Source organism: Dasypus novemcinctus, chromosome 10 (genome assembly GCF_030445035.2).
Source record: "Dasypus novemcinctus isolate mDasNov1 chromosome 10, mDasNov1.1.hap2, whole genome shotgun sequence".
NCBI lineage: Eukaryota > Metazoa > Chordata > Mammalia > Cingulata > Dasypodidae > Dasypus > Dasypus novemcinctus.
Window position 1 is genome coordinate 117,104,256 of NC_080682.1, and position 16,358 is coordinate 117,120,613.

At 36.7% G+C, this 16,358-nt stretch overlaps 1 protein-coding gene across 36 annotated transcripts in view; it reads right to left on the reverse strand.

Annotated features, from left to right (window-relative positions):
• DLG2 (discs large MAGUK scaffold protein 2) overlaps positions 1–16,358 on the reverse strand; it is a 2,400,703-nt gene that overhangs the window by 33,202 nt on the left and 2,351,143 nt on the right. For 10 of the 36 annotated variants that reach the window (XM_058306074.2, XM_058306076.1, XM_058306095.2 and 7 more), the window contains one exon: positions 440–539. The exons of the other annotated variants lie outside the window; for them this stretch is intronic. In XM_058306074.2, the coding sequence (XP_058162057.1) occupies positions 440–539 (100 nt within the window). The remainder of the gene's footprint in view (positions 1–439; positions 540–16,358) is intronic. 36 annotated transcript variants of the gene reach the window in all.

A 16,358-nucleotide genomic window follows, 5' to 3' on the forward strand; every position in this document is an offset into this window, starting at 1 on the left:
CGGGAGAGTGTGTTCATGATTAATTGAGGCAATTTAGTTGCTCTCAGTTGAGTAGCATTCATATCTATGTATATTATGGCAATGGAAATACAATAGTTCTGTCCAGAAGATAATTTGCCTCGAGCCCTAGAGAGAGGTACGGGGTAGAAAAGGCAAACCAGAGCCAGTCCTGGTCACAGATAAATGCTGGCTGGCCACTAAGGTCCAGCTTCTGCAAGTGCCTCTCCAGTGCATTCTGGGGAGGAAAGAAGAAAGCCATGTCAAGGGGGGGATCCAGACTGCAGGGCAACACTGGTCACAGTAGCAAGACCTGACCTGCCTGTCTGCTGTGTTTGTTTGCCTAGGCGTTAGCGTGGGAGAGCCTGTATCATGCGTGTTGCCCTCGAAGGAATTTTTTTCTCTGTGTTGCATGTGACATCATCTTCGAGAATCTACTTACGTTCAGGATCACTGGTTTCCTGCTCACTCTGCTCCTTGTTCTTGTAGAATGGGAATTTTCGTGAAAAGATGAAGCTCTTTTTACGCTTGTCATTGAATGACTGTGAAGGAGAAAAGGCATGGGGCAAAAACAGGGGACGTCTAATTGTTGTCACACTCATGCTGACAAAACAACTAGTCTGTAAAAGCAGAGAGAGCTGTAGTGACGCAAGGGGATACTTGATGGAGGTGCCAGAGAGTTCCTAAAGGTCAGATTTTATTTTCGAGGAGTGTAAATTCCGCATGATGTCACCTTGGATAAATGGTCTCCTAATTAAAAAACCAAAACCAAAACCAGACAAAAAACTGGTGGCAGATAAGTGGTGATGGAGGAAAAGTCTTAAATTGGAGGCAGAAGACCCAGAATCTCTGTCTGGGCTCTAAAACTTGCTTGACATTACAGGTAACTGAATCTCTCTGAACCTCCATATCTTCATCTGCAAAATGAAGATAATGAAAGCAGCTCTTAGGTTGTGAGAGTCACATAAGACAATGCAAATATAAAGCACTATGCAAATGTCATTTTTATCATCAGCAGCAACATCAAGTAGAAAAGATTTTCATTAGAGTAATTAGTTTTCTTCTCAGAGTCTAGATGTCTTTTAAAATAATTACAACTTGAGGTACTTCAGCTTGGATTTGATTAAAACTGCACAGAGAAGTGTGCAGATGGATGGTGTATGATAATTATAGTACCACACAGAGATATATGATAATTATAGTATTACAGTGTTTTTATTCAAAAGATATTTTAAAGAGAATTTAGCCCCAGCACCTTATTTTGTTGACGGGAGCCACAGGTGCAGAGAGGTGGCGTCCCTTGCCGTATCACAGAGCTAATGGGTGAGAATTGGGACACAGCTGAAAAAAATCAGCTGGAATTGCTCCTAAAGGAATATTAACTTGATAGTCACTGAGCAAGGGAGAAACAATGGTCACCCATCTATATTCTGACAAGATAAAAATAATTAAGGAGGATTTTAAAAAAAAGATAAACTACTATATTAGTTTTAATAGAGATGAGTTTAAAATAACGCTTTTATACCTAACGGTATATATTAGAACTTATCCATGAAAGTGAATGTCATGTGCTTATAATGAAAACTCCATTTATTTCATTGCTGCTGTTATTCTTCGGGAAATATGTTCACAATCATATTACAAGCAGCAGGCCATGCAAGTATTAGTAATGTCATATTCATGTATCAGTTAAAAAATATGTTTTGCCACCTCGATTGCAGTCCTTATTTGAGTGATTTGCCTGTGAAGTTCTTTTAGCTGCTTTAAAAAATTAAGATTGTTCTCCAAGGAACAAAATTTGCTGTCGCATAGGTATTAAATGAATGTGCCAAACTCAGAAGGTATTTGAAAAGGGGCCTTCAAAAACAATTTTTAGCGATGGTGGTTGGTAGAAATCAATGTGGACCTAGTAAGGTGACTATTTGGAAGGAAAGAGCAATTGTTTGGGTATATATCTTTTAGCCCCTTGGTGGAAATTAGTTACGTGCCATTTCTTAGGGATTTTAAGATAGACAAAATGGAGTAAATCACTTAATTTCTTTGTGTACTCATGCACTCCTATATGAAATATCCATTTAGGTAATCATGCTTATTTAGGAAACATTAAGCACAAAATATTGGTGCTGTCACTCAGAAATCTGTGACTTTTTTAGTTATGAGGAAATTTCATCAAAGTCAGTGGAGCTTAATTTTATGTGCCATGAAGAATGCCTTAAGAAAAACAATCAAATATTTTTTAATTTCTGAAATTAGGTGCCAAATTGTATACTTTGTATACAAGGATTAAAAATGTGTATAACTTCAGAATTTATTACTCTGCTGACAGCACCTATGTTCAATATAGTCTTATCATAATTTATAGTAGAGGGTAAGTGTCCAAAATAAGGCTGGGAACTCCTTCCCGATTTCCCCAGTCAGAAAATGAAAAGTCCTTAAAGGAACATTAATTATTCTTGCATCACTCCAGTTTCATGCCACTTTTACATTTCAAGCATATTTAAATTTCAGTAACTGAAAATAAAAGAAAAAAAAATGTAAGAATTAATGATGTGATACTGCAAGGTATGTTAGACATTCAACTTCAACATTAAGGGTGGCTCATCATGCAAAATAACACAAATTCTCATGCAAATACAGAACAATGCCAAGAGGAATAAAGCCTGGGATTCAAATGTAGACACAGATGGACAATGAGAAGACTTGGAGGGCCCAAAGTGGGGCAGCATGCAAACCACATCACTTAACTTGTCTCACGGGGTCAAAGGAAAATGAAAATGTGTAGTCTGTGATTAAGTCTTTTATCTCTTTAAAGCAAGGAATGTAATGTGCTAACATTTCCCAAGTATGAAAATGTTGTGTACCATGAGTCATCTGATTGGGACATAATAATACTGAGCACCACATTTTTAAAAAAGAACAGAGAATACATAATAACACATCAAAAATAAAATTATCTAACATATCATTCTTATTCCTAAAAGCCATTTTGTATTGGAATTAGAAAGAAGGTAATGGAATTGGTGGTTAAACTTTAAATTTATGGACACAAAAGAAAACAATGATTTAAGTTCACACTCAATGTTAAAAGTCACACCTTTTGAGTATCAGTTAAACATTTCACCTATAAGAGGATATATGTGGTTCATAATGCTCAAACACTATTCTTTACTTTTTATTAGACATGTATAATGACATTTATCAAAGCTGTTTTTGCTGCAGTAATTTTTTCTTTTAATTAAGAAAAGTGAAATCTGTTACATGAGCGTTAGGTGAGAATAATAAATTAGTACTCTTACTATTTATAGAACATATGGTTCTAAAGCAACGGGAGGCTGTTTTAAAGCTATATTCCTAATTGTACTTGATCAATGCTATACTTTCCCTTTCTACTTTACACATGCAAAAAGGGGCAAGTTTGCATATCTAAAAATTCCATTTTGGAATTTGACTGGAATTATTGAATTCTTCTGAATAAAAGTAACAATAACAACTAACATTTATTGAGCACTTATTGTGTACGAGGCATGGTTCTAAAAGCGCTACATGTGCTCATCTCCAGACTAGCTCCATGAGGTTAGAACTATCATTAATCCCACATAACAAATGAGGAGACTAAAGTTTACAAATATCCTGTCACTTGCTCACAGTTGGTGAGCAGTGAAGTCAGTATCTGAATTTGCAAATACTGGTCTTCTTAGGAGCAAAATCAGATTTGGCAACCCCAGCCTTTAGCATTTGACACTTTTAAGTGATACCACAAACTGTCACAGTCCCTGTATTTCACTGCTTAGCCATTATTTATTTAAACCATCAGATGGTACCAGCTTCAGCCACATCTTTGCTGGTTAACTTGGTACGATGATTTTGATACTTGCTCTATTTTCTTTTTCTTTTTTTTGTTAGAGAAGTTGTGGGTTTACAGAATAATCATGCATAAAAGACAGGGTTTCCATATACCACCCACCAACCAACCTTGCGTTGGTGTGGAACATTTGTTAGAATTGATGATAGCACATTTTTATGATTGTACTATTAATTAAAATGGTTTAACTTAGGGTTCACTGTTTGTGCAGTGTAGTTCCATGGATTAAAAAAAAAATTCTGTTACCATAGATACAATCTAACATTTCCCCTTTAAATCATATTCAGATATATATTTCAGTCCTGTTAATTGAGTTCAAAATATTGGGCTACCATCACAACCATCCATTTCCAAAACATTTCCATTGTTCCAGATAGGAACCATATACATTTTTAAGCTTTAACTTCCCATTCCCTATCCCAACCCTTTTCTCTGGTAACCTGTATTCTAATATTCTATATTTAGTTTGCTAATTATAATTAGTTCATATCAGTGAGATCATACAATATTTTTCCTTTTGTGCCTGGCTTATTTTGCTCAACATGATGTCTTCAAGGTTCACCCATGTCGTTGCATGTATCAGGATTTCATTTTTTTTGATGGCTGAGAAATCGTCCATTAAATATATATACGTGTGTATGTATATATGTATGTGTGTATATAGATAGATAGATAGATAGATAGATAGATAGATAGATAGATAGATACACACCGCTTTCTATTTATTGGTTGATGAACACTTGAGTTGCTCCCATCTTTTAGCAATTGTGAATAATGCTGTTATGAATATCAGTGTGCAAATATCTGTTCAAGTCCCTGCTTTCAATTCTTTTGGGTATATAGCCTATTAGTGGGATTGCCGGGTGTGAGAGTTTGAAGTTTTTGTGGACCCCAGAAAAGATCATGTTTTGGAGCTAATTCATTCATTGGACTGGATTCAGTTGGAGGGCTTCTGATTGTATTGCTTCAGTGAGGCTTGACCCAGGGTGGGTCTTAGTCCTTTTGCTGGAGTCCTCTATAAATGGAGGACTGGAAGCAGACACAAAGAGAAAAAGTGGCAGAGACAGGGAAACCCCAAGAGGCTGGAAGAGAGAGGCCCAGAGGAGAAGGAAGAGAAGAGCCATATGCCTGATCACAACAGCTGAGCTTGGAAAAGAAGGAGGAGGCAGAGACTCAGACAGGAAGATAACCAATTGAGTGGTCTTGGCTACTTTATCAAAAATTAGTTGGTCAAAAATGTGAGGGATGATTTCTGAGCTCTCAACTTAATTTTATTGGTGTATATATCTGTCCTTGTGCCAGTACCATACTGTTTTGATTACTGTGACTTTGTAGTAAGTTTTAAGATTGGGAAGTATGAGTCCTCCAATTTCATTCTTCTTTTTCAAGATGACTTTAGCTATTCAGGGCTTCTTACTCATCCATATAAATTTGATAATTTGCTTTTCCTTTCCTGAAAAAAAGGTTGTTGGAATGTTGCATTGAAACTACAAATTTCTTTGAGTAGTATTGACATCGTAATGATATATAGTCTTTCAATCCATGAACATGGAATATACTTTTACTTATGTAGGTCTTTAATTTCTTTCAGCAATATTTTGTAGGTTTCTGTGTACAGGTCTTTTACATCCTTGCTTAGATTTATTCTTTGATATTTGATTCATTTAGTTGCTATTGTGAATGGAATTTTATTCTTGATTTCTTCTTTTGATTTTTCATGGCTTTTGTATAGAAACACTACAGATTTTGGGGTGTTAATCTTGTATCCCACCACTTTATTGAATTCATTTATTAGCTCCAGGACCTTTGTTGTGGAATTTTCAAGATTTTCTATATATTGGATCATATCATCTGCAAATAGGGGAAGTTTTACTTCTGCCTGTCCAGTTTGGATGCTTTTTATTCTTTTTCTTGCCTAATTGCTCTGGCAAGAACTTCAAGTGTAGTGTTGAATAACAGTGGTGACAGTGGGCAAGCTTGTCTTGTTCCTGATCTTTGAGGGAAAGTTTTTAGTCTTACAACATTAAGTAGGATGTTAGATGTAGGCTTTTCTTATATGCCCTTTATCATGTTGAGGAAGTTTCCTTCTGTTCAGAATGTTCTAAGTGTTCCAGAAAGGGTACTATATTTTGTCAAATGCCTTTCTGCATTCATTGAAATGATCATTTGTTTTTTTTCCCTTCATTCTGTTAATGTGGTGTATTACATTAATTGATGTTCTTATGTTGAACAGCCTTGCATACCAGGGATAAATCCCACTTGATCATGTTGTATAATTCTTTTAACATGCTGCTAGATTTGGGCTGCTAGTATTTTGTCGAGGATCTTTGCATCTATGTTCAAAAGAGAATTGGTCTGTAGTTTTCTTTTGTTGTGGTATCTTTATCTGGCTTTAGTATGAGGGTGATGTTGGCATTGTAGAATGAGTTAGGGTGCATTCCTTCCTCTTTAAATTTTTTGGGAGTTTGAGCAGAATTGGAGTTAAGTCTTCTTGGAATGTTTGGCAGAATTCCCCCATAGAGCCATGTGGTCCTGGACTTTTCTTCTTTGGGAGATTTTTGATGACTGATTCAATCTTGTTACCGGTAATTGATTTGTTGAGATCTTCCATTTCTTCTTGAGTCAATGCAGGTAGTTTGTGTTTCTACAAATTTGTCCATTTCATGTAGGTTATCTAATTCATTGTAATACAGTTGTTAATAGCAACCTCTTATTGTCCTTTATATTTCAGCAGGGTTGGTAGTAATGCCCACCTTCTCATTTCTGATTTTTATTATTTGTATCAGTCTAGCTAAAGGTTTGTCAATTTTATGGATCTTTTCAAAGAAACAATTTTTGGTATTGTTGATTCTATTTTTAAGAAATTTCTACTTCATTTATCTCTGCTGTAATCTATGTTATTTTCCTTCCTTTTGCTTGCTTTGGGTTTAGTTTGCTCATCTTTTACTAGTTCTTTCAGTTTCAAGGTTGGTCTCTAATTTGATATCTTTATTCTTTTTTAATATGAACATTTTAGAGCTATAAATTTCCCTCTCATCACTGCCTTAGCTGCATCCCACACATTTTTCTATGCTATAGTTTCATTTTCATTCACCTCAATATATTTCCTAATTTCACCTCTGATTTCCTTTTTAACTCATTGGTTGTTTAAGAATACATTGTTTAATTTTGACATATTTATGAATTTTTCTTTTCTCCCTCTATTACTGACTTCTAGCTTCATTCCATTGTGGTAGGAGAATATACATGGTATTACTTCAATATTTTTAAATTTATTGAAATTTATTTTTTGACCAAAATATGGTCTATCTTGGAGAATCATTCAAGTGCACTCAAGAAGAATGCGTAATCTGTTTTTGTTGACTGCAGTGTTCTGTTAGATCTAGTTTTTTGTTTTTTTCATTTATTATTCTAGATCTGTACTTCATCAGTATTTAATGACCATTCTTGTCCCTTGTAACTGTTTTTGATTTAAAGCCCATTTTAACTGGTATTAGTAGTGCTACTCCAGCCTTCTTTTGGTTAGTACATGCTTGGTATGCTTTTTCCCCCACCTTTTTTCCTCAACCTACTTGTATCTTTGACTCTGAGGTGAGTCTCTTGCAGACAATATATAGTTGGGTCATGCTTTTTTTTTCCCCTTCCATTCTGCCAATCTTTGCCTTTTGACTGGAGAGTTTAATCCACATACATTTAAAGTCACTGTTGACAATACTGGACTTTCTCTGCCATTTTGCTATTTATCCTTGGTAAATCTTACATCTTTTTTTGTCCCTCATTTTTGTTAAATCATACTTTTACATTTATCTTCTTTTTTGTGTTGTACTATATTGAGTGCCTTCTCATTTCTATCTGGGCATATTTTTCATCTATTTTCCATGTGGTTACCATGAGTTCAAAATTTAACATTCAGAATGTATAATGATCATAGGTGGTTTGATACCAACTTAGCTTCAATAGCATGTACATATATTTTTCCTGTACTCTTTGGCCCCCCCACCACCATTTTTTTGTACTTGTTACTACTTGTATTTTTGTATACTGTAGTCTAAGACCTATATTTAGCATTATTTTTTATACATTTGCATTTTTATTACCTATAGGAAGTAAGAAGTAGAGTTACATACCAAACAATACAATGCAACAATAATGGTATTTATAATTGCCCATTTGGTTACCTTTACCACAGTTCTTTATTTCTTTATGCTACTTTGAACCACTGTCTAGTGTCCTTTCCTTTCACTATAAAGAACTTTATTTAGCAGTGCTAGTAGGGTAAGTCTAGTGTTGATTAATTCTCTCAGCTTTTATTTATCTGAGAATGTCTTAATCTTTTTCTCATTTTTGAAAGGGAGGGAGTCTCACTGAATATAAAATTTTTGGCTGCAGTTGTTCCCTTCAGCACTTTAAATATTTCAACCCACTGCCTTCTTGCCTACATGGTTTCTTTTTTAAAAAAATTAATTAATTAATAATTAATTTTTTTTTAGGTACCAGGGCTGGGGACTGAACCTGAGACCTTGCATATAAGATGCTGGCACTCAACCACGGAGCCATAACGGCAACCATGAGTCGGCTTCTTGGTCTGTTTGCTTGTAGTTTTTGTTTGTTGGTTTGTTGTTTTTTAGGAGACACTAAGATTCAAACCCAGGACCTCCCAGGTGGGAAGCAGGCACTCAATCACTTGAGCCACAGCTGCTCCCCTGGAGCAGAAATTGGCACTCAATCTAATTGGGATTCCCTTGTACATAACATGTTGCTTTTGTCTGGAAGCTTCCAAAATTGTCTCCTTTCCTGTGTATTTGATAGTGTAATCAGTATAAAATAGAGTATATTTTTCTTCATGCTAATCTTATATGGTCTTCTCTAAGCTTCTTGAATGTACATATTCACATCTTTTGCTAAGTTTCAGAAATTCTCTGTCATTTTCTCTGACTATTCCTTCCACCCCTTTCTCTCTTTCTTCCCTTTCTGGGACTCCCATAATGCATATATTGACATACTTGATGGTATTCTATAGCTGTTTTAGGCTATTTTAGCACTTACTATTTCTTTTTTCTTTCTTTTTTTCAGCCTGACTTATTTCAAGTGTCTTGTCTTCAATTTCACTGGTTCTTTGTTCTGTCATCTCCAATCTGCTCTTGAAACCCTCCTGGGGACTTTTCATTTCAGTTATTGTGGTCGTCGAATCTAGTAGTTCATTTAGTTCCTTTTGAAAATTTCTAGCTCCTTACTTTGCCTCTCCTATTGTTCATTCATTGTTTTCCTGATATCCTTTAGTTCTGTCTCTGTGCTTTCCTTCCTCTCCTTGAGCATTTTTAAGATCTTTTTTTGGCTTTGTTTGGTATGTCCAAATTCTTGTTTTCTTCCTTGGTGTTTTCTATGTTTATCCTCTTCCTGGGGATGGGCTGTTATTTCCTTTCTCTGTTTTGCATGTACTCTTTCCTTGCACACTGTACATTTTAATATTTTAAAATGCTAGCTATGGGAGTTACTCCCTGGGATGTCTCTCCTTTTTGTTTTTGCAACCAGCTGGTGATAAGACAGATTTCCTTGAGTTTCAGCCCTACTCTCAGGAAGGTCTAGCCCAAGGCAGATTCAGCGTGCAGGGTTTTCACTGTCTTTCTGGGTCTCTGTCTTGTCCTGGGCTTTTGCTTGTTGGTTGTTTTAGAGTTCCTCTGTTTACAGAAGTTTGATTGTCCCCTCTATCTCTCAGGAGACAGGGCTCCCTCTTCTGGGTATTTGAAGCCAGCAGGCCTTTGGTCATACTTTCTATCTCTATAGTGTTTCATGCTCCTTTCCTTATCTCACACTGCTTTGCCTGAAGGGCAGCTTCCGGGAGGAGAGTCCCCCAGAGGGGACTTTCCCAAGTCATTCTCTCCCAGTCAAAGCAGGGCCAGGGGTCCATGGAGGCAGTGTAGACAGGCTCCAAAATGCCCCGGAGAGGGGATCAGTAAGGGTGCAAAAGCTTCTCCGATGGCTCCCCAAAGCTGAGATTGTCTGGCCTGCCCAGCAAATGTAACCCTTCGGCTAACTGGCCCCCACAACCCTGAGAAAGTGTTGCCTCTTCAAATCTTCACCCCCTTAGCTCCTGTCTGGGGAGAATTGAAACAAAGGCTGCTGCTTTCTTTGTCTGGGGTGGGGTTGAAAAAACGGCTGCCCTCTGAGCCAAGACGCAGCAATCTGAATTTACTAATCAAAAACCATGACCAGGAATGGCTGTGCCCACCCCTGTTCTTGGGGATGAAGATTTTTTTTTGTCCCTTTTTGTCACCTGCAGCTAGCCAGGGACTGGAATCCATGGTAGCCTGCTGCGAGAGTGGCGGATGGGCAAGGGAGCTGCTGCACAGAAAGAGCAATTTACAGTTCTTAAGAGAATTTATCAGCCTCTTCCTCCCACTTTTTCTGTTCTTCTGGCCTCTGGAGTTTCAAAAGAGTTGTTTCAGATTCCTGCCTGTTTAATAGTTGTCTCAGTAGAAAGACTGAATGCTGATGCTCCCTACTCTGCCTTCTTCCTTTGAAGTCTAGACTTTGTCTTGCTCTTATGGTAATGTAAAACAAAAGCACTTCAATGGGACAGGCTATCAATTTCAAAAGGAATTCTTCACCCAGAATAGGGAACTCTATAGAAAGCAGAATAGAGAAATAAAGTAGATGAGTGGTTGCTTAGTGCTGGGGAAAGGGGTGAGAGGAATGGGAAGTGATAGCTGATGGTTAGGGCATCTTTTTTAGACGGAGCAAAAATGTTTTAAAATTAGATTGTGATGATAGTTGCATAACCCTGTGACTATATTAAAGAACACTGAATTGTACCTTTCATGTGGGTTGACTGTACACTATGTGAATTGTATCTCAATTAAGTAAAAAAAGAAACTCCTTCCCAGCACCACATCATGGGATGAGTGGAAACAATTAAAGCATGTTTCTAATTTTATTTGGTGTAAACATATTTTATATTTAATTTAATGAGAGGAAACCACCTTTTCCAACCCTTAAAAATATCAATCAGGTCTAAATGTCTTTGGTTGAGCAGATCTTGTTGTGTCTCTGTTAAATGAATACCTTTCATGTTGTGACAGACATCAGAACACCCATACTAGGAGTCAGCATTTTATCACTGCCACTCAGAAGTCTCCATGTTGTTAAGTTAAATGACTTGGAACTGTCCAGTCAGACCTCAAGATGCAATGATATTGGTGAACTGGCTTGAGATTAAATAAAGGATTAAGGAAAGGAAACAAAACAAAAACTCAAATTGTGCTTTGTCCCACTCAAATCCCACATTCTTGAAGACACATGAGTTAATCTTGGCATCAGATGTTTTTCCTTTCATCCAGAAAACTTTACTGCCTGGGGCATATTTTAATTTTTTCTTTAATTTTCCTGTTCTAAGTTTTCAGGTTTCCAATGTTTCATATTTCTAAAGTATCATTTTGGTTATAGGAATGTTCTCTGGAAAGAATTCAGATTTAAATTTATACTGAGCTCAGATGTGCCTTTTTCTGTGGCCTCATCTTTTATAGACAGTTCTTTCCTCTTAATTCTCACTTCTCTCCCCTCCTCTAAAATAATTCTGTTCCTCTTGGAAAGCTGTTATCATAAATTCAGGCCCACATTTTATAGTATACATATCTTTTTCCAAGAAGAACCCAAAGGGAATTTTGAAACAAAAGCGATTCGATAACAAGTGATGATGAGACAAAGAGGGTGTTAATGGAAAATCATTGACTTGAGATACGTCTGTTCCCACAAATGTGTCTAGTGCCAACTACCAATTTCTAAGAAATACAGAAGACAGAGAAATAAGGATGCAGTTGGCAAAATCTGGGAAGTGGGAAACTCAGACAAAAGACCTAGTTTTTCAATATATAAATTGTAAGAAAACAAAAAAGAAATGGAGGGGAAACTAATAGATCATACTAGACTTAAGACACATCAATCAAGTGTAATGTATGGACGTCATTTGGATCCTGATTCAAACAAAGAAAATGTAAAACAAAACAACAGCAACAAAAAAGTATTTATGACATTTATGAGCCAATTTGAGACTTGAATAAAAACTAGATAATTATTAATTCTGTAATTATTTTTAATGTGTGCTTATGGTATTGTGGTCATGCCATATTGAAATGTTTATAGTTGTAATGATTTTATGCATTTTATTTATTTCTTCAAAATAATATAGGAGGAATATAGTACTCTATTTTCCCTCAGAGTATATTCTGAAGATAAAAAGAATGGTAAAGAAATCTTGAACTTCACCTAGCAGGTTTGTTGTTGGTTGTGATAGGGGTAAAGCAATTGTGAAACCATTTGGTGTGTACTATAGGATAGAGAAAATAAATGAGTAAATTCACAAATATTTTTGGGACCCAGCATTCTCATCATGGAAGAAGGTAGCACAAATAGAATGGGTGAAGAAGAGGAAGAATCTTATGATATTAAATAGTAATCAGAGGCATCAAATCTAAACTTGGAATTTTTTCAAAAAGTCTATTTCCCAGCTCTGTCTATTGAAAGTATCTAGATGTAGCAAAAAGTCAGGTGTAACAGAAAGCACACCTAGTGTCAAATGTTGCCTTCTAAATACCATTTTCCACGAAAAGGAATTATGAATAATGAAAGTAATGGAATATAACCTTTTGAATTAAGGAAATCCCTGAGTGCATGAAAATTACCCAAAATACCTAAATTAAGTAATTAAAAATGAGGAAGAAGAGAAAGTCCTTGTTCATAGTGGGAAGCCAATTATATATGCCAATATATAGAAGGAACGATAAAGTCAGGTACTCACTGCTTTGCCCTTGCCATAATAATTAATTCAGATAAGAATCATCAATGGTTGCTAAGACCATTGGTTAAAAAATTCATTGGGGAACAGGATGTTTAGACAGTCTCAAAGTATCACTCCATAGACTATTTATTATTAAAAAGGGGTGGTGGTGGAAGATACCTTTATAGTGGAATAATCTGGCAGATACCACCTTAACCAAGTGATCAAACACAGCATCATCAAATAGTGGGACAATTTTGCACAATAGATGGAAAGCACTGAGAGGTATACAATATCACTTATGGAATATTTCTGCCAAAAATGCATTAGTTGAAGCTAACTATGAAGAGGCAATCGGACAAATTAAAATGGAAACATCCTATACTCTTAAAAATATGACAACATGAAAGATAAAAGAGGTTAAGCAACCATTCTAGATCAAAGAGAATTAAAGATATAGGTCAGATGAAATGCAGTGTTTGGTCCTAGACTGAATCCTGGATCAGAAAAAAAAAAAAAAAAAAAAAGAAATAGCAATGAAGGGTAAAATTGGAATTAATTATGAAAATTATGAAATTGGAATGTTGGAATTTGGACTCTACATAAGATATGGAATCAAAGTTCAATTTCTGAAAATTAATAATTGTATTATGGTTAAGATTATATATATCATTATTATTATTATTGTATTATGGTTATTTAAAATTATATATATTATTATTATTATTATTATTATTATTATTATGTTTTGAAATATCTGGGGCCAGGGATTGAACCTGGGACCTCATATGTGGGTAGCCAGAACTCAACCTCTTAGCTACTTCGGCTCCCTGAGTCGGTTTATCATTTGTTTTGCATGTTGCCTGTTTTCTTTTTTTCCAGGAGGCACTGGGAACCAAACCCGGGACCTCCCACATGGTTGGCAGAAGCTCAGCTGCTTGAGCCACATCCACTCTCTATTCTTATTTTTAAAAGAGATACTTGCTAAAATAAGTAAGAACAAAGGGTTATAATATACTACAACTTACTCTCAAAACAGTTCAGGGGGGCCATTCCCTTTTTTATATCTTTTATAGATGAAAGAGAGAATACATGAAACAAGTCTAAACATGAGTTGATAATTACTAAATATTAGAGCTGGGTAATACCAGGAGTTCATAATTCTATTCTTTCCATTTTTCATAATAAGGATAAGAAAAAGAAATGATGAATGTAAAACACTTAAATACAGTGTCATGAAAAATGCTCAATAAAAAAGTAGGCATTATTAGCTAACATCAGAAAAAAAATTGCTTCTTTTGTAGCTTCTCTCTCTCTTTCTTTCTTTTAGTCTACTACTTCAAATTTAACACAGGGAATAAAAATAACTCGAATTCAAATTAAGTACAAGGGGCTACTTTTTCCTGAAAATAAGAAAAAGAAATTGTCCAAGAAATGGTAGGGAGAAATCAGATCCCCCATAAACACTCTCTGTGGACTAACGGAGGAGGCAACATGGGTTTATTACTTAACTAAAATGTGGGAGCTGATCCTCTTTGACCTTCAAGGTTAAAATTCAACTTAGAATTCTTTGATTTGGGAAGGGAATCAAAATCAAGGGATGCCAACCATTCTGGAGAAATGGAATCTCAAACGAAACCTTTTAAATTATTATTTTTTTCCAGTTTTCCTTTTTGTTTTCATTTACTTTATTTCTAGGACTTGGTCATGCTAAATAAAAGCACATCACTCAGTCGGGAGTCCCAGTTGTGGACCGTCAATTCCAACCACGGAGCTAGGGTACCCAAGAGGCACAGAGGCACCACCAAGCCTGGGAAGGCTAAGAGGTAACTAAATTACATGCTGGACTGGATAGTCACCCTGATAAACAGAAAGTAAGACGTTTTCCTTAATTTTGAAGCCCACGACAGCATCTATGGTATCACTTAACTGGGATATCGTATCTATTCCTCCCACAAAGCTGTAGACACTCTCTTCTCTCTTATCCTGCTTGCTCCTCCAGCTGCTGCTGGATTTCTTTGTTTCCCTTTTCAGCAAAACTTTTTGAATCAGCCCTTTCTCTCCTCCACCTGCCACTTGAACCTATTCCAATCACACTGTAAGTGTTGTAACATCATCTAGCCCAGAGGCCAGCAAACTCTATTCCATGGATTAAATCCTACCCGTGACTTGTTTTGGTGAGTAATGTTTGTTGGGAGCACAGCCATGCCCACTCATTTACATATTGTCTATGTTTGTTTCTGTGCTACAATGACAGAGGTCAAATAATTGCAACAGAAACCTTATGGCTCACAAAGCCTAAAATATTTATTACCTAGCCCTTTACAGAAAAAGTTTGACTCAGGGTCACTAATGAACTCATTGTTGCCCAATCCAATGGTCATTCTCTGGTCTTATCTTACACTAATTGATCTTCCCATTATAGATGGCGGATCACACCTTTCTTCCTGAAACACTTGCTTCCTTGTCCTCTCGTTTCATTGTCCTCCTACCCTAATGCCATTCCTGCTCAGCCTACTTTGCTAGATCCTTATCGTCTCTCCAGTCTCTAAAGTTGGAAGCACACAGGCTCCATCCTTGTTCCTCTCTTCTGCTTGTTTGCTTTCTCTTCTCTTCTCTTCTTCTCTTCTTCCTTCACTTGCTCTGTAGGTGGTCTTCTCCAGTCCTGGGACATAAGCTGCCTATAAACTGAAGTCTTGAAGACTCCCAAATTTATCCCCAGCTTGGACCTTTCTCTTTACTCCAGAGTCATATTTCCAACTGCCTACTCTCCCATCTCTGGCTGGATGTCTAACAGACAAACCCTAAACCAAACTGTTTATCTTTCCTCCCATTTCCCACAAAGACAAACACATAAAAACAAAACAAGCAAGCAGGCAAATTAAAACCTTGGCCCTCACCCAGTCTTGGCCATCTCATCAGTTACTCAGGCTGAAAACCTGTATGCTCCTTTACTCCTCTCTTTCTCTCACATCTAATCGGTTCACAAATCCTGTGTTCTCAGCTTCAAAATACTTCCAGGATCTGACCCCCTCTTACTACCTCCACTACTCACTCAGTCCCACTCACCACCATCTCTTGTCTGGAGTAGTACATTGCCCTCTAGTTGGTTTCCCTGCTCCCACCTATTCCTGCCATTCTTTATTCTCATTGTCACAGTCAGGGTGATCTTTTAAAAGTATCATTTGGATCATATCACTCCTGTTGAAAACCCTCTAGGGTCTTCCCATCTCATTCAGAGTGAAATCCAAAATCTACAACATGGTCTACAAAGCTCAACGTAATCTGGCTTCTGGCTACCAGTTTGAGCTCACCCACTACCTGTCTCTTCTCTGTCTCACTAGACTGCTGCCACCCCAGCCTGGTTGCTTTTCCTTGAAGGCTCAGAGCACGGTCTTGCTTAGGGAACTTTGCTGTTGAGGTTCTCTCTGTTTTTAATGTTCTTCCTTTGAAGGCTGGATTCCTCACTCATTCAGAGTTCTACTCAAATGTCTCCTAATAAGGGAATCTTTTTCTGAACAACTTATCTAAAATAGCATTCTTCCATCACTCCTTTCCCTGTTATACTCCTTTACTTTTCTTCTTTACATGTATCGTCACCTGACGTATATGTATTTGACTTCTGCCTTGTTTTCCCCTGTGGGAATATAAACTCCCTGAAAGTATGGACTCTATTCTTGTTCATTGCTGTTTCTCTGGTGCCTAGAATAGTGCCTGGCACATAGA